Raw genomic sequence first — 24,823 nt, 5'->3', positions numbered from 1 at the left:
GTTTTTGTTTCCAGTGGCCCCCTATCTGACTCATGGCTCAAGGAGTGCGTCTAAGCTAGCTCCAATTCTGGAATGTCTTTGCAACCTCCGCAGCAAAAGGTCACTGGGTTATTCAAACAATAGGTTGCAGAGTATGCAAAGGGAATCTCAAAGGAATTGGTTTTGTGGCGCATGCCCTCTCTGTTTATCAGGATGTAGAGTGGGAGGGCCAAAACTGGAACCAAGGTTTTGTTTGCGGGGAGGGGGGGGAATACTGTAGGATTTCTGACTATTGTGGCACAAAATTGTGTGAATTACAAAATCTGTAGTGTGTCTTGTGGAATCCCACAATAATTCTCCTTTGGTATATAGTGAAATGTGTAGTGTTATACTGAAGTCAAGTAACATCATCCCCAGGACCCATAAGTTATGGTGAAAGCTTGTCTGTGATCTTGCGCTGAGCTTTGGTGGCCCAGGTCAGCTTCAATGACCCTTGACAGTTTGAAAGCTAATGGTGGATCCCCACCCAACTGTCTCTCATTTTACAGCTGCCAGAAATATGGTCAACACTGGGAACCTGACAAGACTATTTATGGTTCCCTGATCTTTTCTGTTTTTTCCTATGCGTATTGCTTTTTTCACTGATGCTATATAACAGGGGTCCCCAACCCCCGGGCCACGGACCGGTATTGGTCTGTAGCCTATTAGGAACTGGGCTGCGCAGGTGAGCTGCTTTTACCCACCCACCCCCACCCCAGCGTACCTGGGCACGGGGCGCCATCTTGCCTGCCCAGCCGAAGCGAAGCCAGGACACTGGAGTGGGGTGGGTGGGGGTGGGCCTTCCCAAAACCATCCCCTCAATCCCCCCCCCCCCCCGGTCCGTGGAAAAATGGTCTTCCATGAAACCGGTCCCTGGTGCCAAAAAGGTTGGGGACCGCTGCTATATAACATTATGGATCTTATAATTTGAGCCTGACCTCACCTCAGCTTTGTGAAGTGGTAGAAAGGGTGCAATCCCTGAATTGTTGAGAGTTAGACAAATTCAATACATTGGACTGAGTATTGGGTTTGAGAATGGAGAACCAGAATGAAATTCATTGGTCAGACACCATATATTAATCTTGTAGTCCATATGATCAGCTGTTGTCTTTTTTAAAATTACTAAATAATTAAGACAGAAATACACTCGATACTTGTAGTCTTCAATCTTATCTATGATTTGTTGTCTGGGGAAATTCTAAAAATGGAGGATGGTCATAGAAGCTGTTGCCACTAGAATTCTGCCACCCTAATGTGCTGTGTGAGTAATGATGGGCAATTATTATTATTATTATTTGCATTTTTATACCGCCCAATAGCCGAAGCTCCCTGGGCGGTTCACAAAAACGAAAACCATTCAAAGAATAAAACAAACAGTATAAAAACATGATATAAAATACATGTTAAAAAGTGATTAAAAACATGCCACACATGATTAAAACATCTTTAAAACATCCTTAAAACATTCTAAAATTTCACTGGATAGGCTTGCCGGAATAGATCAGTCTTTATTGCTTTTTTAAACTCTAAAAGACTGTCAAGTTGACGAATCTCCTCCAGCAGGCCATTCCACAATCTGGGGGCAGCAGAAGAAAAGGTCCTCTGGGTAACAGTTGTTAATCTAGTTTTGCTAGCTGAAGTAGATTCTTCCCAGAGGACCTGAGTGTGCGGGGCGGATTGTACGGGAGAAGGCGATCCCGCAGGTAGCCTGGACCCAAACCATGTAAGGCTTTAAAGGTAATAACCAACACTTTGTACTTCGCCCGGAAACTAATCGGCAGCCAGTGAAGAGATTTTAAAACTGGTGTAATGTGGTCACCTCTAGGTGTACCAGTGACCAGCCTGGCTGCCATATTTTGGACTAATTGAAGTTTCCGGACTAGGCACAGAGGTAGCCCCATGTAGAGCGCATTGCAGAAGTCAAGCCTTGAAGTTACCAGCGCATGCACTACCGTCTTTAGGTCTTCCGACTCTAGGAAGGGGCACAGCTAGCGTATCAGCCGAAGCTGATAGTAAGCACTCCTGGCCGTCGCATCTATCTGGGCTGTCATTTGGAGCGACAGATCCAGAAGCACCCCCAAGCTGCGAACACAGTCTTTCAGGGGTAGTGTAACCCCATCCAGAACTGGTTGACACACCTCCAAATCCAGGTGGCGGCCTTTGACAGTGAGCACCTCCGTTTTGTCTGGATTCTAGTATTTACTTAAACTTTCAAGCTTAAATTATGCACAGCCACTTTCCCCTATTTTCTGCTCAGTTCTCCTATTGCTTAAAGTAGGGAGACTCTACACACAAGGAGGAAGAGTAGAGATGAGTCCTCTGGCACCTCTGTTCCCATCCTCATCACCCTCTACATGTCTGCAGTGGGGAGTGTCTTCTTTCCAAGGAAGCTCTCTATGCCATTTCGAACCCAATGATTTTCCAATGAGGTATTTTTGTTAGTCACATTTGTACAACTGGGTTGGATGGTAGAGGCTGTAAGGGGTTTGGGCCATGCATTGTGATGATTTATGGGTGCTGCCCAGGGATACACCACCGTTTCTTCCACACAAATAAAAGTGCCAGTGCAGGTGGAGTGAAACTTTTGAGGAAAGGGAGATAGCACAGCTGTTACGCTGGTCTTCCAGTTTTCATGCCTGACAAGCTGGACCAGCCAAGCCATAATTTTGTGTTTGCCACTGACTCCATCTCTCTTCCAAGACTTCCGCACGTGCCAGAGGGTTGGGGGACGTTGGATTGGGGTGTGTGTGTGCTTCATATCGCCCTGGGATTTGGAGCTGGCAGGAGGAGCAGCTCTCTTGAGCTGCTGCTGCTTCTCTTCAGCTCAACAACATATCACGAGAAATCTCTCTCCTGGCTGAGAAGAGTGTAGAGAGAGTTTGTCATAGCATATGGGGATTTGGAGCAAGCAGAAGCGCTACTGGCTTTACAGCTCAGCAGCACAGAAAGAGACCCTCCTTTCCTCTTCACAAATAGGGGGAAGGGAGGTAGCCCCTCTCTCGAGTTGAGTTGAACAGGGGCCTGAGCAAGGGGCTGGTGAGTTGGTGAGTGTATTTGTTGATAGCTTGGGCATAAATAATCCCATTAAAATAAGATTTGAATGGGGAAATTAGGTTTTTTTTTGTCTGAACCTGTTGCTCTGGTTGTGCCAAATTTATTGCATTTCTCCATCGGTCTGTAGCCCTTCCTTTCACAAGTAGCTGTAACTCACTAACACAAGTGAGGGGCACTTGGAGGGGCACTCCACAGTGGAGTGGTTGAAATTCGATCGCTAAACACAATACCATGGCAGCTGACTGTCAGAATCTGCTGCCGTATCTTGGCTGTGAGATCTGCCTTTACAGAGCAGCTCTGGTTGTCTCTCCTTATAGGAAAAAAGAAGAAGAATTCAAACGACCCTTAACACCAGTTTTCTTTACAGTCATTTTTAAAGCATCTGAATAGAGAGTGCCAGCAGCACCAGGAGTTGGCATAGTCAGGCAGTGGGGTGAGTGAGCCACATGGAAAAAGCATCTGTAAAAGCCAGCTTGCCAAGTCACCATTATCTCTAGCATCACAGAAACCACACAGGTGCCAAACAGCCTTAGAGGTTTACTCAAATCCTCCTCCCCCCTCTCCACTACCTGTTTTATGCCCTTCTGAGTGACTATATGGGCAGGAGAAACAGCGATTGGAGAAGACAGACCCTTGTCATGTGTCTGCAGGGCATTGAAATTGACATTTTAAATTGCATTATCTTGATAACCACCCTGTCTTTGGGCACCGGTTCTCCAAGTGGCTAGAGAGATAACTGAATTTGAGGAGAGTTTCTGCATAGGTTGACATTTTTACCTCCGCAAAAAGAACTGGAAATGGATGAATTTGCATAATTTAATCACAACCAAATCTGCTCAGATCCTTGCATTGGCATGGATCTACTAGGATCAGAAGGTGTGTCACATGCAGCTGTTGCCCTATGTGCTCCTTATTGGATCTAACCCATGCTGTCCTGAGGATAGTAGAGGTTTGAATCATTCTTACCCCTTACATGCACAATTAGCTGAATTGCACACTTGGTTCCCTTTTCAAAAGCACACTCAGACAGGCATAGAAATTAATGCAAATCTGAATCATAGTTGCACTTCCTTTTCTACTTCTTGAATCCAACACTGCTATATCCAAACCTATTCCCGGTCTGGGACATTTAGCAGTAAAAGCAACTTTTGTTTTGAATGAAAATTCTTGTGGCATCCCTATTCAGAACCAGAAGGGTCATTGGAATCTTGACTGCTCTTTTGAATGAATAGAACTTGTACTTGTTAATGCTTGAGTATGGTTTCAATACCACAAGGTTGCTGGCTCTGTGTTTTTACTTATGTTTGTTTTGTCCATCTAAGTGGAATATGTCTTCTCTACCCTCCTGCCGCCCATTAGGAACATGGAACACTACATTATACTGAGTTAGACCGCTATTGATCTGAGTTAGCTCAGTGTTGTCTAGTTGCAGACAGGGGACTCTTCCAGTCCCACTTGGGAGTGTGAGGGATTGAATTTGGGAAGTTTTGAGAGTGGATAAATATATGAATATTTGGTCTGCTTTTCTTGAAATTTACGCATAATCCCCCCTTTTAAAGAATATTTTACTTGATGGAATATTGATATTTCTATGCATGTAATTTCTTTTTCTTTGCACAATTTGTTTTCTGTTTTGTTTTGTTAAATTCACAATAGAAGGAAATAAAGATTAATAAAAAAGTTTTGCATGCAAAGTATGTGCTCAACCACTAAGCTACAGCCCTTCTCCTTGTATCAGATGTGGAATCCATTTGTCACCTAAAGAAATGAACAATAATAAATTGTAAACCCACCAAATAACAACTTACAGTTTATTCAGCAGCAGCCCTCCCTCAGATTAGAGCTGATATTGTTAATGATGGTCAGAGATGGAGGTCGGAGGCGGTAAAATCCCGCCCTCTGGAATGGGCTTCCTGAATTGGCTGCATTACATTGCTTCTGTATCAGGCCAGCTCTGGTTTAGCTCAATAAGACTCCACTGTCATGTTATGGTGTACAAATGTTGATGAAGCATATGAGGAGATCCCTGAACTATTACAAATTGAACGGCTTGAGTCTGTGCCTTATTTCTCACGTGTTTGTATGTAGCAGTTGCAGCCTCCCACATGTTTGCATTCACACTGCAATAGGTTTACAAGCACTGACTGAGCATGTGGTAAGCCATCAACTGAAGCCAAGCTAGGTTGGGATCCACAAGAAACGAGTCAAGTTAAAACCTCTCTCTTCTCAGAGGGGAGGATTGAGGTGGGTGTGGATGAGACCAGAACTGACTTTATCACAAGGAAAGGATCTGGGCGGATCTAAGTGAAAAACAAGACAAAATCCATTTGCTTTACAAGATACTAACTCTTCACTAATTTCCCCCTCCTTTTTTATATATATTTCCAGAGCCGTATGAAGCCTGCAGGACATGTTGTAACGACCCTGAAATTGCACTGAAGACAGACGTCGCCCCTTCCATTTTTTGTGATTGGTGTTGATACTGTGGTGGTTGGTTATTGTCCACAGTGAGCGGGGTTGTTGCTTTTTCTGGTCTCTTCTTTGTTAAAGAAACATGTCTGATCCTGGCTGTCATCAAGACACTGGCCTCAAACCAGGCCTGCTGGAAAAAAGCAATGGCGTGGATGACTCTCCACCTTTGGTCAATTCGGAAAGGAGGAACAAAAGTGGGATAATAAGTGAACCTTTGAACAAAAGTCTTAAGAAGTCTCGGCCGCTCTCCCACTACTCTACTTTTGGTAGCACCAGCTCATTAAGCGAACATTCAGAGAAAGGTGCCCTCGTAGCCAACGGCAATGAAGCAACTATGGATAAAAGCAATTCTACCTCAAAGCACAAAACCATCTCTGACATGCTGAGCAAATCAGATCTTTCTTCTGAAGGACAGAACATCTTGCAACAGTTTGCTCAGTCTACAGAGCTGCTCAAAAGGGTCGTCCAGGAGCACATTCCCTTGCCTAATGACCACGGGACGGGCATCTCAGACATGGAAGCCGTCTCGGCTGCTGAGACGATGAACAGCCCATCCGATTTCCCTTACCTGGGGGCCTTTCCTATCAACCCTGGCCTTTTCATCATGACCCCTGCTGGTGTGTTTCTGGCAGAGAGTGCACTCCATATGGCTGGCTTAGCAGAGTACCCAATGCAGAATGAATTGGCATCTGCCATCAATTCAGGGAAAAAGAAACGGAAACGATGTGGCATGTGCCCTCCTTGCAGAAGACGGATAAACTGTGAGCAGTGCAGCAGTTGTAGGAACCGTAAAACTGGGCACCAGATTTGCAAATTCCGAAAATGTGAGGAACTTAAAAAGAAGCCTTCTGCTGCACTGGAGGTAATTGGGTTTGGTCAGGTGTCTTAATAGCTCCCCCTCCGCTGCTCTGTGTGGAAACACAATGCCAATTTAGGAGGACTGGATGTGGAGGTGTCAGGGGTTTGTATCTGTTAGCAGCCCTTCTCTTTTATGTTCCATGTGGCCCCAGTCTTCTCACCCATGCACGTACACCCAGCTATGATTAGGAATCAACAGAGAAACTGTCTCAGATTGGGCTTCCTTCCTGTGATGCTGTGAGTAGCACTGGAGGTTCTAACGTTGACTTTTCACAAACAGCTGATGAAGTGGTCAGACTATGTCTGGACTGGACCGTCTTGGACTGGATCTGGGGGCTGACGTGATTGATTGCATCTCCACAGGGAAAAAGATCCCTGCGTGTACAAAATAGCATGTCGGGGAGAGGGGGTCCACCCTGATCTTCTCCCTGATATGCTAATTTTCTGTGCTCATTATAATACGGTATATAGTGCTTTGGATTATTCAAACTGTTTCACATACGTTATCTTTTTATAATCTCTACAACATCAGTACTATTGTCCTCATGTTGCGGGTGGAAAGCGGAGGCTGAGAAATTTGCCTTACTGGGATTATAGCTGAGGTGATGTTGAACCAGGGATTTCTTGATTGCTAGCACAGTATTTTAGGCTGCAGTCCTATACCTACTTTCCTGCGAATAAGCCCCACTGAACTCAATTAGTCATACCTTTGATATGCATAGGGTTATGCTGCTAGCCATTACGTTATGCCAGCACTCAGTATGTTGTAGAGCGTGCTTTTCTTCATGTGGAACACTGAAGTCAGAAGCCAGTCCAGACAGAGGCTTTCCACTTAAAATGCTGTTTGTGAGAACTGGGCCTTTTGTAACACAGGAAGAAAACAAGATGGCCACCCACCAATTTACCTTAGTTTCTTCTAGCAACTGAGCTTTATTTATCTTAAAATGTAGTGCTAGTCGTCTCTCTAGATTAATATGCAACGCGACAAACACGACAACAAGGTCTCTTCAAAGACCAGACCTTACTGAACCTAAAGGTTTCTCTAGTGATGACCACAGGCCAGTTTTGAACATTTGACTTTTTCAGCTTGGTGTATAGAACTGCTTTGTACTGAAACGAACCTAAACTCTTGAGTGTTAGTACTATCTGAAGTCCCAGCCCAACTATCCAAAATCCTTTTAACATGGAGGCGCAGGAACTTGAGCTGAGGATTCTGCATGTTAGGCATGTGCTCTGTGGGTCTTCCCTACGTCTAGGCCATTGGTGTTGGTTAATAATAAATGTGTCCTTTGAGTCCTTTGAAAAGTATCTTGTTAATGACAAATGAGCTTGTGGAAAATTAATGCCGTTGATCAGGGAATCCACATTACAATTCGTTTTGAAAGAATGGGACCCATATTAAATGCAGCGGGATCTTATTGCCTGGAGTCTTCCTAGGGAGGAGTGATGTGTTTCTCCTCACAGATGTCAACCTGCCTTGACTTTGCCAAATAGCTCGTGCCTATAGCCTTTATTGTGGCAAACTCTTCTTGTCAATGGGATTTAACTTAGTAAATATCACTGATGTCTGTCTAAACAAAGAGCAGTCCCAAGTCTTCCTTGTAATTTGAAAGTTTGTTGCTAAACACTGTGAAATAGCACATGACAAGCGTGTCGTGGAAGACCTCAAACAAAAGAACAAAAGGGGTTGAATAATCAGATTCATCTGAAATGCCAACAGAGCAAGGTAAGGACATACATGCTGCCAGTAAACTAAATTATCTGAAAAGTTAGACATGTTTGGTATTTTTAAGATGCAACATAGTTTTTACTTTGCTAAACTGTCAGTTTCCCAGATGAGTGGAGGTTTAGGGTTCGTATTCACTCCTCACAGTAGAGCTGTCTGTATGGTCCTTTCTACACCTCCTGGCCTTCTGGGAGGGAGGGGGGAGGATCTCAGGGTTTCCTGGTTCTGAGATCCTCGCCTTGGGTCCACACACCCGTGCCACATCCAGGGACACTGCGGGCACCATTTATTTATTTTAAAGCAGTGGGGCTGCTCACACAAGACCATTGAAAATGTAAGTAGTTTTTTTAAAACAAACCTGAAACCACCCCCAAACCCCTCCCTACCATCCCAGGGGTGGCGAAATTGCTTACTCATGAGTAAGCACGGCGCCAAGTAGGATGGGCGCCCACACCTTCCGTGGTCTTGGGATGGTCCCGAGACTGTGGGAAGAATCGGGTTTTCCCAGGGTTTCTTTATCCCTGGGAAAAACCCTGCCCGTCCCCCCAGCCCGCAGGAGCCCCTGTACATCATTTGGATATACAGCCCGGACTATCAGGCTGGCATAGACACAGCCTCAGATCTAAAGCGTGGATTTATAGTCGGTGGGGTACTTTGGAAAGCATTTCACCCACTTTCCACTGTAAGTTCTCAAAATCTCACTTGAAAACATGTGCAATGTCATATAAAGGCAATTCTTTATTTGCATGTGTTATTCATTTTTGTAGAAGAGAATGAATAAAATATTTGCAACGTGTTCAAAATAATTGCAGAAGGGCAATATGAGGTAGAAAAGCAGGAATCTTTGGGCATAACTACTCGTTACACATGAGTATGCACACCAAAGCTATGACAGCTGCTGCTTCTTCAAGAAAAAAGGAGGTGCAATTTGAGAATTGGGCATTGGTGATTCAGAATGGAGAAATGGTGGTAGGAGAAGGTGCTTAATCCTCCCCCCAGCTCCAGTATGGGGGAAGCAGTCTTCAGGGAGAGGGTTCGGCACCTCTCTGCTCCAAATTGCCCCCTCCTAAAACTGCTTTTCCATAGAAGCAGCAGCCGTCAGCATTCACATGTAGTGTAGTTCTTTCATTCTCTTTCAGCCTTGATTTAGATGATGGATTAATTCGACCAATGAGGTGCTTTGTTGTTTCTTGAGATGCAGGGTTGTCAAGCTGCAGTCTCAAGAAGGGAGCATGTGCCTTTAAAAACCCAGCTTTATTGCTGTTGCAGAGATGTGTACTGTATCGCCAGGTCTTGTCTCCTTGGTCAGTTGGCCTCCCCTTGATCAGTACTTGGGGGAAGGCGGTGTAGCACACACAGCCGCAACACCTCTGAGGCTGGTCTCTGAAAGGTATAGACCCCTTCTCCAGTTTGTGAATGATTGCTGGGCAATTGGCTAATTTTTAAAGGAATTGCATCTTCTAACACCCGCTTCAGTTCCATTTAATCTACTTTTGATACTTAGACAATAGAGCAATGAGGTATTGTCTGGCTGTGCTCCTCCTCAAGACATTTTCTGTGAAGTTGGTGAAAGCTAAGGGCACTATAGTTGCAATAGAGGTGCTATTTTGCACAGAGGATAAGATCTCTTGCTCTCTTTTTAGCCACATTCGTATTTTTTTCCAATTAGTATGTGATTGGTATGCATACCTAATAGTAGTTTATTAGGGTCACAAGACCAGCAAAGTAGAATAGCACTGTGAATACAATGATATAAAAGCAGTTGCAGTAAAATTTTAAAAAGTAAAATTGAATAAGCAGTGGGGAAATGCACATGTCCCACTCATAAAAATACAAGATTTAGCAAGTAAAAACATTGCCAGACATTTAATATCCCATGCCGACAAGCAATTGCAGCAGCCCAAAATTTAGCCACTTTGATATTTTATCTCCTATTTGGAGATTGACTTGCTCAAATCTACTGTCTGTGGGAGGAGTTTGATCTGGGTGGTGGTGATACCTTTGAGGACTGAGACCTTTCAAAGCTGTTGTATAGCTAAATTCTATACTTTTTTCTAATTCGCTGTGTCAGAGACCTGGAAAAGGGGATAGGGGAAAGTCCACCACTCCTAAAGAGGTTCAAAGCGGGGAAACGGATTCTACAATGCAAATTAGGCTGACGTATTTTCCCACCTTCTCTACGTTTTAGGACTTTGTGGGAAGTTAAATGACGCAGCAAACCCATCGCTTGATTGCTTTCCTGCTTTGTGATTGGCTGGGAATCTGGAATAATTGAAACTGAGCCATCAGATTATTATGTGTTCCATTTGGAACACATTTGTTCTGATCTTGGGAGTTAGGACCGCCATCTCCCAAATGCCAGCAGGCCTATTCTGAGTGAAGAATTAATTACTTTGCCTTGCTATGTTTAGACGTGGTAACAAATAAATAAAAGAGAGACCTGTTAGGTCTGTTCATATATCTTAATACTGCGATCCTTTGCCCATTTACCTAGGAGCAAGCCCCATCAATAGAGAGACCTGGTTTGCAGGACATGCTAGACCAGCATCATGATCAGGGGTCTGGAAACAAAGCCCTATGAAGAGAGACTGAAAGAACTGGGCATGTTTAGCCTGGAGAAGAGAAGATTGAGGGGAGACAGGATAGCACTCTTCAAATACTTAAAAGGTTGTCACACAGAGGAGGGCCAGGATCTCTTCTTGATCCTCCTAGAGTGCAGGACACGGAATAACGGGATCAAGTTAAAGGAAGCCAGATTCTGGCTGGACATCAGGAAAAACTTCCTGACTGTTAGAGCAGTACGACAATGGAATCAGTTACTTAGGGAGGTTGTGGGCTCTCCCACACTAGAAGCCTTCATGAGGCAGCTGGACAACCCTCTGTCAGGGATGCTTTAGGGTGGATTCCTGCATTGAGCAGGGGGTTGGACTCGATGGCCTTGTAGGTCCCTTCCAACTCTGCTATTCTATGTCCTGCAAGCAGGAGCTGTCATATCATACTGAGCGCTCGCAGCTGTCACTTTTGCATACCACCCAGAGACGCCTGGCTTGTCGTGGCTTGTTATGTCATCCAAACTCAGGCAGCAAGAGTTTTGTTTGCCCCTAAAACAAACCCTGAGTTATTTGATGGTTGTCTAAACCTCAAACAACCCCTGCCGCCTGTTTCCATGTCACGACAAACCACGGCAAGCTGGACGCCTGCAGGCACCGTGCAAAAATGATGTCTATTGATGCCCATCACAATACGTCAGCCCCCACAGGTAAATTAAGCCACTGCTGGCTGTCATGTTATTCAAATCCGGTCAGTGAGACTCACTCTTGGGAAAGTAGGCATTGGATTGGACTCCATAAATAGGCAGTAACCACTTTCTTGTCATAATGGCTATTGTGAGTAGGAAATAAAATGTTTCCTGTGAGTATATTTGTCAGAATTTAGGTGGGCCCCTGCAGGAATTTCCAGGTGTAAAATAAACTGCTGTGTAATGGAACATATTATCTAGGGAAGTTTCAGGATGTCATACAGATAGAAGTCAATAAGTAAAAGGAAGATGGGAAAATGTTTTGCCACTCCCTCTGAGATGCCCCTTATCAAACTGTTTTGCATGACACTGGCGGCTTGTCTTGGGCTGTTTAACCCATGATAAACCATGGCTGTTGTGGGTGCCACTTTGCATATCCAACTCCCGCTCGGGTTGTCATGCAAACCTCGTGAGGATGGGCTCTACAAGGGTTAAGCAACCCCCGCATAACCCATGGTGTGTTCTAGGTTTATGCGAGGGTTGTTTAACCCTTGCATGATACACGCTTGCCAAGTTTGAATGACACAACAACCGCTGAAGAAGAGTTGGATACACAAAATGGTGGCCACATGCACCACAGCCTCAGTTTGGGTCAAATAAACCAAGGTGGGCTGTTGTGTCGTGCGAACCGGTCCTGTTGTCTTAGCACTTTTAGGGTCATTTATCATATTTCTATCTTCCCTTTCCCTCAAGGAGCATGTATTGGTGTTGTTCTCACTTTTATCTTCACAGCAGCCCTGTGAGATGGTTTAGGCAGAGGGATCGAAGCCAAGTTCTGGAGAGTGGTCTAGATCTCACAGGCACAAGCCTACATTGTAGCACATTGGCACTGAAATTTCTCATGTCAGTTTTCCATAACCACATTTTTAACATTTGTAATCAAGTGGCTAGAAAATGACCCAAAGTGTGACCCTGTAGCTGAAATTGGACACCACTACAGATGCAGAGCTGCCATCTGAAAGAACAGCCTGTGACTCCTCCTCTCTCCCACGTGGTCTCTGTGGGCACAAAAAATGATGTGTGGTTATCCTGCTGTGAGTTTTGCTCCCCTTCAGTGACTGCTGTTTGCGGGGAAACTTGCAGGTTGATACCATCACAATGTGTATTTTACATTAGATGTTGCAGTCGTAATATAAAAGATAACCTGTGCATTTCCCCATAGAGTGATACACAGTGGCAGATACAGGAAGAGATGCACAAGTTCCCTTTTCATACATTACAGCTTACAGCGGAAAGTCCACTTGTGCCTCAGCTTCACCTTGTGGGCGAAAGTGGTCCTCCAGCTCATATTCTCAAATTCAAAGGTGGATTCCCCTCCATTTTTCCACCTAGATTTTAAGCATTTGAGTACTCAAAGCAGTTAAGGGATCAGGCAATCCTATAGCTGCATTATGCTGACAGCCAGTCCTCCAGGGTAAATATGTTGCCGTCTTTCAAGGAGAAGGTCCATCGGTAGCTGTAGAAACAAGTGATAATGTAGAAATTCCCACAATGTTCCTAGAAACTGCCATCACAATGTCACTTGCAAACTTTGCCTCCACAGTAGCTATGCATGGAAGGCACCAATCAACATGTGCAACAGTGGGCATTCCTTGATGATGCTACCATAGGGATGTTGGAGAAATCTGAAATGGATTCAGACAACTTCAGATTTTTGTTAAACTGATGTGTGGCTTCTACAGTGGACTGGCATATTTCAGAGTCGTGTGGCTTCTGTGGACTTCCAGACCATTTTTTTTTACTTTCTGGAATTGTATGCAAATTCGTATGAAGATACAAAAGTTGCTGAAAAACACACAAATATAAATGACTTTTTAAAAAACAAAACAAAACATACCCCACAATGTTTTATACATCTCTGATCTCTCTTTACCCCCCACTGTGTAGCAGTGATTCTTGTGCGTGCTCTGCTCATTGATTGTATGTTGAGCTAAGAAAATATACAGGATGTTATGTGAAAGTGAAAGTTATATAAATTTTGAATTTTTTTGTACTTTTCTGAAGAGGGAGAAAGAATCTGATTCTGTCAGTGAACAGATAATGGAACAAAAGACACATGACAATCTGTGAAACACAGATGGGATGGATTAAACAAAATCTGTACAACCTTAATGTAAGTGGAAGGTGATGTACATTCTCCTAACCAGGGTTCAGAAGTGAACACAAAGGGGGAAAAATAATCCCACCTACTTTCAAAAATATAAAACCTCCCAGCTACCAACCAGGCCAGGGCAGGATCTACACTACTGCTTTATAACAGTATTGAAGTGCACTGACAACTGTTGGGGCCCATGACACATCCCATATACCGTTTTCAAACTGCTTTCACAGTGTTATATCCTGCTTGGTGTAGATCTCGCCCAGGCCTCTTACGTGTCGCTTAGGAAAATAGGCCAATCGGTGTCCTGTGAGTCATTAGTGACATAGTGCAAAGGTGGTAGATAACCCTACCTCATCTAAGCTATTAATATTTTAATTGAAAAGCATGTGAGAAGGGAAAGGCGCCAGGGCACATGCACAGGGTTGTTTACATCCATGTTCTGCACAAGTTCTGGCTAGGGATGTATGGATTTTATTAAATCTATATTTCGCGGATTGTTGGGCATCTTTTGTTTTTATCATCTGCACATTGGTAAAATCAGATATTTTTTTAAAGGGATGTATGAGAATTTTGGACCTGTTTGCAAATTAGCATTTGCTGTAATGCACAAATCTCACCAAAAGTAGAAAAAAAATGGTCTGCAAGTTTCTTCGATTTTAAGACGCACTTTTCCCTCCATATAAACATCTCTAAAAATGGGGTGCATCTTAGAATTGCAGGTATGTCTTAGGGGTTTTTTTTTTCTGTTGGTGGTACTGAAATTAGTGTGCGTCTTACAATCGAAAAAATATGGTATGTGACTCGGAAAAAGCCAGTCCACTGCGAAATCCTCCGGTCTGATTCACAAAAGTCCAAACTCATTTGAACTCATTGCAGATTTCTTCGACGTCCCTACTGACCCTCTGAGCCTTCCCTGGCCTCAGTAAAACTCTGTGGTTTGTTTTTTTACTTTAAATGCCTGCCTGCTAAAGTGTGTGTGGACTCACTAGAAGGCTAGTGTGCGGAATTCAGCATGGGCAGCCCCAGGTTGCGCAGGCTGGTTTTACAGATGGACCTTGGCCTTCCAGGGAAAAGGGTTGTGAAGACACATATGTGCACATGCACTGCGAGCAGAGTGAATTAGTCAAGCAGAGTCTGGTGCACGAACCACATTTCACTCAGCTAATTGTGTGACCTTTTCATGCTCCTTTTCAATATTTTGTTCTGCTCCCCTTCATCCCATTTCATGGCATTTGTGTCCCCTCTCATGCCCCCTCCCTCCCTCCCTCTCACACACCCACACCATATTCATTAGGGCAATTGCCAGTGCTACTAACTATTTACCCAGGATAAATTTAACGATTTAAATCAGATTTTCTCCTCGGTGATTTAAGTCACAGATTTAAAAATGCTTTGTTTTAAATCATTCCATCCCGAGTAGAAAATCCCACGAGGCTCCTCCTCCCACTACTTAGCATGGGGCTGACAGCCACTGGTTGTCCATGATTGTTCAGATCTGTCTGTCTCCCACTTTGCAAGAACTGCCAGTACCTCACAGTAAGGCTTCCTCTACCCCTGGAAATGCTGCTGCTTCTGATTCTTGGATCATTAGAGCTGTTGAAACCTCAACCTACCACCAAAGCAAGCCAAATACTGTAGTTTCTTGCTGAAATCTGAGTTCTGATTCTTTCCTTACCATTCCTGAAAGCCTGATTAGAGTTGGAAATAGGTCCACGTGTCTTCAGGCAGTACATTTCCGTATTTCTAAGTTTCTGCTCAGACAGACACTTGGCCTGGTCCAGAGTCCTTGGGAAAGATGTGTTGTGTTGGAAGAGTGGGCAGCATTGAAGGTGTGATGGAAGGCATATTATTATGGAAGAAAACTACAATGTAGTACCCTCTAACAACACACCATGAAAGGATATGTGGATATTATCACAAGGATGTGACCTTAAAATGAAGTGACTGAGATTCCACACTAGATATTGCACACTGCTCAAGGTCAGTGTAAATTTGCAGAATCTGCCTCTCTCTGGAAGGGTGACCAGATGCAGATGAAGACAGCAGGGCTTCTGTACCTTTAGTAGTGTGTTAAAAAGGGAATTTCACCAGATGCAGCTTGGGTGCGACAAATTGTAGGTCTTTAAAGCCATTTTTCTACATAATTGCTAAAGGTACAGGAAATCTGCCCATTGTTACCTTTCTCTGGGATGTAACTGGCAAAGGCAGTGATCAAACTAGCTGGTAGCTAATGACTTGGAAAGGTGTGTGTGTGTAGGTGTGTGTGTGTGTAAGTAAAGTTCATTCATTCATTCATTCATTCATTGAAGCCCCAAGCCAAAGAATTCAGTCACGCTGCCCAGTGCCTCCATTTTCCGAATCAATTATAAACTGATGGAGTTGCCTCTTTCTAACCCTGAAATGACAGAAGACTGTGTACCATGAAGATGTGCCCCAGAGCTGGTTGTTACAGAGAGAGGCTGGGATGGTCTTCTTCATCTCACTGACCATGGCCAGCTGGAGTATGGGCAGAACTGCACATGTTGGTGCTTTAAAAAGGCAAAGGAGTCATGATTGTATTGCAATCTGAAAATAAAAGGGACTGAAGAAAAGAGAACAAAAGGAAAAATTGACATCTGAAAAGGAAAAATTGACATCTGAAAAGAAAAACAGCTCTCAGGCCTTACAGCAGGTATGGCTGTTTCCTGCTTCCCAAAATCTTCCTGTCCTGTGTTGCCAAGCAACATGGGACAGTTTCCAATTTGATGCTAGCATAGATTATGTTGTGCTAATGGAAGTGACCTCTAGCACAATGCCAATAGCGCTTGTGTGACGGGTTTCCGCCAAAACCCCATCACATGAGCAGATGCTATTGCCGTTGCGCTGGGGAACACTTACAGTAGCGCAACATAATGTATGTTCGTGTTAGTACCGAATTGCACTCTGCCCTTTGAGTGGATTCTTTGACCTTGTGAGGGGTTCATTTCTGAACATGCAAAAAGCTGGGAGTGTGGTGTCAGTCTTGGAAGGGACACTGGGACAAATCCAGACCTTAGGCATCACGTGTGCTTGAAGGAAGGGAAACCAGCAATGTCTGTGGTGCTCTTCAAGCCTCCACAACCTGATACGTGGGTGAGAATTGCCTGTGATGAAAGGGCTTCGTTTGGAAAAGTGGCTGCAAATATTATTCAGCAAAAGCATTGCTACTTCAGGTAAGGATTAATAGGAAGGGGAGTTAGAATTCAGCAAAATGAAATAACAAAATCAATGAGATTTTAACATTGCCATTTATGAACATTCGCAAGACCAGATAGCGGGGCTTCCAATGACAGCCCATCGTTATAGGCAAGTGCTGTTAGAAAACAGGTTTTTGAAAGGCCATAGAATGACAGCTCCTGTAAAAAGTTCACAGAAGCTTACTGGAAGTCTGAGAGCTAGAAGAGATGGCTTGCTCCATTGTGTCTTTCCCTCCTGCCCCAATCCCTTTCATCAAAAGCATCCATTTATAAATATGTGCTATTTCATATAATTAATACAATAACAAAATGACTGGACACAACACCAGTCAAATTGGGCAGTTTCAAAATTGTAATTAACTTTCCCCTCCCTCCTCTGCCCCGATGATGAGTGTCTTCTGTTTTCTCCCCTTCAAATCAAGACAATGTAGGGGGACCACATGCTGTTGAATTATCATGCTGTAAACAATAACTAGAATTTTAAAGCAATGCTTGCAATTTCTTTTGCATAACTTTTAAATCACTTAAAAGTGATATTGATTTTTCCTCATAATATTTAAGGTCAAATACATTGGGCCTTTTGAGATAGTTGGACAGGATCTAAAACTAGTGTGACATACCTCTTAAATGTAAGTCTGGCATACTAAAACAGATCCCAATTGACTTTGGGCGTAAGAAAAATTTCCAGAAAAATGCATGAAATTCCCCCCAATTTTATCTGGAAAACCCACATCACTGGGCCTTCAGTTTTGAGAGTACATTCCATTGGTACCATTTAAACCAATGGCAAGGAGTGCTCTCTTTTCAGGCAGAGTTAGGGCAAGTAGCCTGCAACGTGCCCAAGCACTGCAGACTGTATGCCACACTCCAATATGTGCTAGCTTAATCAGCCTTTGCTTTGCCTTCAATGATTCTTCCTCCATTGCACCCACCCTCAACATTCAGTTTGCCGCCCTATACTGTGTTGAAAAATTTGGCCCATTTCTTTCTATCCTTTCAGCTAAGTGCTTTCCTTCATGCTCTGGTCATCTCCCACCTTGCTTGGTGTAACCTGCTCTCTGGTCTTTCCCTGCCACTCTGTTCACCGCTATTCCAAATGTAGCTGCCGAAACTATTCACTGAGTTGATCTGACCATTTGACATCACTCCTCAAATCTCACTGGCTTCCCATCCCCTTCAGTATCTAGCACAAACTCCTTGCCTTTACCTTTGCTTCTCCAACTCCAGAACCCTTGGCTACTTTTATAGAGCTTTGTTGCTCTAGAACCCATCTCTGCCTGTGCTCCCTATGCCTGGCACTCTAGCTACGAACTTGTATGTGGTGCTATGTCGCTCTTCCTTCAAATTCCTCCTCAAAATATCCCCTTTCCACTAGGCCTTTAGTTAATATCTGAATCCTCATTCTCAACAGTAGACAAGTTTAAGTGCGTGTAACAGGAACTATCCACATGCATCCCTTCCTATTTTTGTCCTCTATTGTGTCTTTTAGATAATAAGCATCTTTGGGGCAGAGACGTGCCTACTTTTGCTTGTGAAACTTGGTAAATTATGATGGAATGATATTCCAGAAACATCTCAGCCCCATTGAATTAAATGCATGTCAGTTATTTCAGACAAGACTCCACAGTGTCCCCTGCTTTTCACTGTTGATCAAGATTCACATGAGGTAACTCAAGTCTTGTAGACAAGAAGCCATTAAGTCATTGGCACTGCAAAACAATAACTTTATTGAGGCTAGTAACCTACAGTTATGCCTGTATATTGACTCTATGAAATTCTGGGCTAACAAAAATTCTGTGCCAAGAATATGCTGAATCCTGCAACCTGTATGAATTACACACAGTAAGCACCTTTATTGGTGATGTCAGTAGAAACCACTCTGTAGTAAGGACTTTGACGATTACAGTTTAATTGTTGCATTTCTAGAGGATGAAAAGGAGCATAGTCAGAATAGCAAGGCCTATGAAAAAATTAAAATAAAATAATATTTTAATTCCAGCATCTGAGGCAGTTAATGTTCAAAGATAAGAGGTTAGGATGAGCAATCAACCATTGATTTTATTTATTATGTAATCTCTCTCTCTCTCCCTTGTTTCCCAATCCCAAAAACACAAGCCCTGCCTTGCTAGATCAGACCAAGGTCTATCTAATCCAGCATTCTGTTTTTAACAAGAGCCAACCAGGTGCCTGTGGAATATCACAAGCTGGACATCAAGGTACTCAGAGCATCTGTTACTGCCTCTGTACATGAAGGTTATTAGTTAGCTCTCCCCATGGCTATTAGATGCGATCAATGTATTCCAAGTAAACATCCCTATTTAAAGCCATCTTTGAGGGATATTGGATATTTCTATACAGACCACAGAAATAGCCTTTCCCAATCTAGGCCCCTTCAGATAATTTAGTTCTGCCCATCATTCCTGACCATTGGCCTTGCTGACTGAGGCTGATGGAAAATCAAAGACATTTGGAGTGACCAAACTTGGGGAAGGCTGCACTAGGTGTTAATCAGTGTGTTAAACATAATGTGATCTGATTTACAATGTTGAATTTGTCTGTGATGTATGGCAAAGGGGCCTGGTGGATGTTCCACTTCTATTTGTTCTAATCTTGGTGATGTTCGGATTTCCACAGCATGCTAACTTAGTGGGGTTATTTTAATCTATTGAGGTGCAGGGGTGGTTTGGTGCAGACTCACAGTCATCAGGAAGCTTGTGGAATCTTTGTAAAAGAAATCAGAAAGAACTGAGAAGGCTGCATAGCCAATTCTACATTTGACTTCGTAGAAGTCAGACAGTGAACTCTTCATGAGACACAGTAGAAGGAGGGAGGGGGTGGGGTTCAGCCGTGTTGTGTCTGGAACAGGAAGAGGGTAGGCAAACTACCTGCACCATCTCATTTTAAACATCCCTTTGAAGAATGTGCTTTTCACAGGCCCATTTTGGGTTTTTTTTTCTTATGAACTAGCCAACTCTTAAGGCAAGCCCCTTGAAAGTTAAAAAGTCACTCTTTTTCAGTACAATTATTATTATTATTATTATTATTATTATTATTATTATTATTATTATTATTATTATTATATCACAGTGATAGGTCACGGTAACCCCAGCAGGCAAAATGGAGCTATAGGGGCTCGTCTTACTGTCAAAGAGTAGGTCTTCACGCTCCAAACTAAGCCAAGAGCTTCTCACAGCAGGAATCTCTCCAGAAGAACAAATTACCATAATTGTTCTTCTCTCAGTTTGAAGTAAAAGTCATTTTCTGTCCCTCAGGTTCATCAGCAGGTAAATGCATATGGTAGCCAACAACTATGATATTTTGATAGCAACTATTAGATAAAATGTTGCTCATTCACAATCAGAACTAAAATTAGTAGAAGCCATTTGAGTTTGTCTGGATAGGGGGACTGCTATAAAAAATGCAACAGACATGTAGGCTTTTGAGCAGTTGGATTCCTAAGATACATTTCAGCAGATAATATTAGTTTTAGGGTGTAGTCCTAAGAACACTTCTAGGCTCTGGCCGTAGGAGCACTTGCTTAGGAATAAGCCCCACTGAATTCCCTGGGATTTGCTTCTAAGTAACATGCATCAGATCAGGCTACATGTTTACCAAGCCAAAGCCGATTGTCAAGAAATATGTATATATTTGTTTAAATACACAGATTAAATGCCCTGTTCCTTTGACAGTGCATCAGGGTAAAGTTAAGACATACACCCTATGCATGGCAGGAGTGTTTTCAATGGCAAATTTGCTGCATTCTCAGTATATCTTTTTAAGACAGCAAAGGTTTGTTGAAACAACTATCACCATGTCTAGGAAGTCTTGTCTGTCTTCACCTTTTCTTTTCTTTTTTGAAATGGCACACAAAGTTACCCTACTGCCTTGTGTGGCAGTCCCTGAACACTGCATAACTCCTTGTGTGCAAATGATATGTCATCCCACTTCAAGAATATTAATTGAACACGTATTGTAAAAGTGCTATTAAACTGTTGGTGTTTCCAATGGAAACAAACTTCATCTTTAATCCCTTTCTTAACAAAAGGTCAATGTGCATTGATCAAACTACATTTTGAATTATATATTTAAAGTATTAGGTATTAATTTAAAGTGTGGTCTTCCAGGTGGTATTTTATTCATGTCTAAATTATTTCAAAAGATAGTGATTTTTTTGTACAGAAGAAAGCAGAAAAACAAGATGGGAGGGAAAGAGTTGGGACATATTTGGTACACGATCAGCATATTTTCCTGAGCATTTTTGTGCAACAAATTATTGTGTTGCAAGTTGCTCAACAATAAGCTGCATTCAGCGCTATATTGTCTAGACTATAATAATCCAGCTTTGGAAAGAAATCCCAGTCTTCACTTTGTCCACCGCATGGTATAGTGCTGTGGGAACCTGAATGACTGGTGGATTTGTTTGAAACTACAGGGATGTGGGATCATTGGCGTTTAAACGCCTTCCCTTTGTCACTGCTGACTGTGAGCCATCAGGAAGCAGTGCAGGATTTAAAAAGACAAGAGTGAGTCCCTTTAAAATTCTAACATGGACTCTCAACTTCCTTAGGCACTCAGCCTTTTAAACGCCGTATGGCTGTACAGGTTGGTAGCAATTTCCTGGGCCCTCGCTCCCCTTCAAGCGATGTGTCTGAAAAACAGAACAGCCAAGAACGGAAGTGTTCAGAAGGTCAGCTTGGTGTTGTGAAGGAATGTTTTCTCTCTCTCATAATTCTGTGACTTGAGCTGAACGCAGATTTCAGGGTTTCCGTCTAGCCCTAGCCTCCATGCATTAAAACCCAAAGACATAAGACCCAGAGTCCAGCTAAAATCTCAGCACCCGCAAAACTGCCTTATGAAAAAGAAGCATTGGTATGGCCCTGCTCCAGCTTTGGCCAGCCTCTTATGCAGAAGGAATTGTACAATTGTGGAGCAGCCACGGATGATGCTACTCTCTTTGTTTGAGAAGCACCCTGAATAATAGGAAACACCAGCCAATGAAACTGAACCTCAAACAGCAATACCAACCGAGGTCTTGCAGCTTGAATAATTTGGAATGAATAAAGCTTTTTATTTTAACAAAGCCCATATTCCCTTAACTATAATTCTAGTATTTAAATTGTTTCTCTTGCTTATTCAACCTTCTTTGGTAAAGGTAGACGGGAGAGCTGCACACCACAGCTTGGTGAAATCGGTTTGGGGAGATAAGTAGCCCTGCCATACCTCCCTCCCTCCCACCCCCCACCAGATTGTAAAGCCGCAACACTTTGCTATTTCCCCTAGCAGTGCTCAGCCCCCTGGGAAGAGATCAAGGTGCCACCTCAGAAGTGCCCCTTCCATATAAGGTATGGGATACTTTTGTGCCTGTCTGTCAAAGTAGCTATGCTGGCACAATAAGACTTAAGTGTCTCCTTAGCACGTCATTGCTGCTCATGAATCCCTTACCCTGTGAGGCTTACATCATCCAGTGGGGGTGTGCCGCTTGAGTGGTCAAGATGCTGGAGTCCCACACCTTGAATTCTGCCTAGTAGGCTGCCAAGGCTAGAGCACGGAATACTATAAGCTCCCTCTTTTCAGGAGATGCATTGACTTCACCCTCACTCTTCAAGGGCAGATTCCCAAATCTGATCTTGCATCTCAACAACTCTGGTGGGGCTAAACAGCATCCCTTTGAACAGGAATCCATTCCAGTGCAAAACATGGACAATGTATATAGCAGAATTGAAATAAAAACAAACTCCAAGAGACCCAGACTTATTAGATGACATTTTCTCTCATAGTTTCAGTTATGTCTTCTAAGGTACTGAGACCAACCACTGAATGAGGAGTTATTTCTGTGTTCATGTAATGAGAATCCAGATCACTTTCACTCCCTCGGCACCTCTTTAAAGTTGGAAAGAGAAGTTTGGGGAATATTCGTACATAGCTGGCCAAAGAGCTGAGAGGTTCCACAAGAGGCTATTTGGTCCTGTGAGGTGCAGGTTGTTGCTAAACAAGATGTGAACATTGTGAAAAACTGTATAAAGTTCTGGGGGAGGGTCAGAAATTGAGTGGGGGGATGAACTGGAGGAGAGTATAATTGGAATCCCAAATATACAAGGATGCCAAATCAAACTGCTAGGAGACAGTGCAGCTGAAAGATGGGGCACCCTCTGTGCTGTGTGGCTCTGGACATTCCTTACAAGAAGCAAACTCCTGAACTCTGCCCAGGGCTTGTTGTTCTTCTCCTTCCTGCTTATCATGTGTCCCTGTTCTGTTCTCTTCTGTCTCTGCAGAAAGTGATGCTTCCTACAGGCGCTGCATTCCGGTGGTTTCAGTAGGAACAAGAATCCCAAAGCTCTGTCATCCAGTGCAATGTCACTGCTTGCTTGTGTTGTCTCAGGCAAGGATTTTTTTTGGCGGAAATGAATGGATGCGCCTGTGTCTCCTTTAGAACCAAAAATATTTTCTCGCAGATTTCATTCCTGTTTTTTTTATATAATTTTTTGGCATATGTTTAACATCTTCGAGTACTAGTAAAACAAACATTAACTGCTTTTCAAATAATTTTTTAAAAAGAATCCATAAAGTACCAAGACGTAATAGAGTATGGACAATCAATCAATTTATTTTCCTGTGTTTTGGTGTTGATGTTGTTTATGTGTGGAAGATGCAGTTCTTGTGTAGAGAATGTAAATTTACAGTAACCTTTTAAATCTAGTTACTAATAAGCACTACTGTAATTAGCACAGCTGTTTACTCATTCATATTTTTTTGTTTGATTACTTTCCATCATTAAAGAAAAATAGTGTGGCTAGTTTCTAGAATGCCTCAACTCCATGTTTATAAATGAGAATATGTTTAAAATAAAGTAGTTTCCCTTTCCCTAACCATACACATAAGATAAGGTTTAATCAGCAAGATGTTTGGTATTAAAAAGTGAAACTGTACGGAAAAACTGGCAAGTCTTTAAAGCAAATAATAATAATAATAATTTCAGATCAAGAAAAAATGCACATAGAATAAACCCAGAACTAATTTCAATGATTCTCTTTTAGAAACCATTTGAAAATATTACTGGAATTCAGATATAAGCTATTGCAGAACCTGTGCTGAAAACATATACAAGTCTTTTTCTTCTGTTCAAAGCCCTCATCTCCTGCTTTCTCACCATCACTAACTGAAAGGCTGTTTGTAATGTTCTAGCAATTCAGGCTGTTTTGTGAATAAAAATGAAAGCATGTTTTGTGTCATGGTTTACATCTTCATTATTCTGCCCATTTTGGTTGCATGCAGGGTCCTTTTGTTTGTTTATTTGGGGTGGGGACACCAAACCAAAAAAATCGCCTCTTCCATATGTTCTGGAGTTTTTCGCAATAATTTCCAATGTTTGTCTTTATTGGTAAACTGAGGGCGTTTAATCATGTTTTAGTTTTATGGGTTCTTTTCTTTTAAAGAGAATTATAAATGTTTTAATAGTGGAAATCAAACAATCAGACATTTCTTTTTGCAATCTGATGATATTACTGGCTAGCCGAACATGTTCTGCTGGTATATGGTGTACTGAATCTGGGTTTCATACAGCCTTTTTATTCAGCTGAACTAAAAGCAAACAACTAAACATTTGATGACAAGAATATTTGCTCAAATTGAAAAGGTCACCAATTTTAGAAATGGAAATCAGCCTAGCATTTACATTCAAAAAGTTATAGGGCTGTCAGCTCTCCTCGGCCACACGAGCTGCAAGTGACTCCAGAGTAGTGAGTTCGCCAACCCCTGCTCCTCTGTCCCTGTTCTGGGGAGCTAGACCAGATGAGTGCTCAGCAAAGTGCACTTTCTAGGGCCTGCAGAAAGTGCAGTTCCCCCGGCATGCCATTAGCGTGGCTGGGGGAATCGTGCACTTACTGGAGGCCCTGGAAAGCCTGCCTTGCCTCCCACGCCAATCATGGCCTTAAAGGCTCTGCATTGAGAGGGCCGTTAAGGCCATGATTGGTGCAGGGGGGTGAGGTGGGTGGGAAACGCAATTTCCCCAAAGCTGGGGAAATCATGTCTTTCCCCCCTCCATTCTAATGGTGGCCACCGCCGTTAAGAGTGGAGGGGAAAAA

At 42.9% G+C, this 24,823-nt stretch overlaps 1 protein-coding gene across 2 annotated transcripts in view; it reads left to right on the top strand.

Annotated features, from left to right (window-relative positions):
- CXXC5 (CXXC finger protein 5) overlaps nt 1-24,247 on the top strand; it is a 113,053-nt gene extending 88,806 nt beyond the window's left edge. Inside the window, exons 4-6 of one of the 2 annotated variants that reach the window (XM_063130158.1) lie at nt 5,463-6,406; nt 18,858-18,958; nt 23,015-23,078. In XM_063130158.1, coding sequence (XP_062986228.1) covers nt 5,627-6,406; nt 18,858-18,911 — 834 coding nt within the window. In that variant the 5' untranslated portion in view covers nt 5,463-5,626 and the 3' untranslated portion in view covers nt 18,912-18,958; nt 23,015-23,078. Of the gene's footprint in view, nt 1-5,462; nt 6,407-18,857; nt 18,959-23,014 lie in introns of both variants that reach the window. The other variant, XM_063130159.1, reaches the window with a different exon arrangement.
- Nucleotides 24,248-24,823: the final 576 nt, after the last annotated feature.

The sequence above is a fragment of the Elgaria multicarinata genome, chromosome 7, assembly GCF_023053635.1.
Source record: "Elgaria multicarinata webbii isolate HBS135686 ecotype San Diego chromosome 7, rElgMul1.1.pri, whole genome shotgun sequence".
NCBI lineage: Eukaryota > Metazoa > Chordata > Lepidosauria > Squamata > Anguidae > Elgaria > Elgaria multicarinata.
The sequence above is the reverse complement of the archived record's forward strand: the minus strand, read 5'-3'. Positions and strand labels throughout refer to the sequence as shown.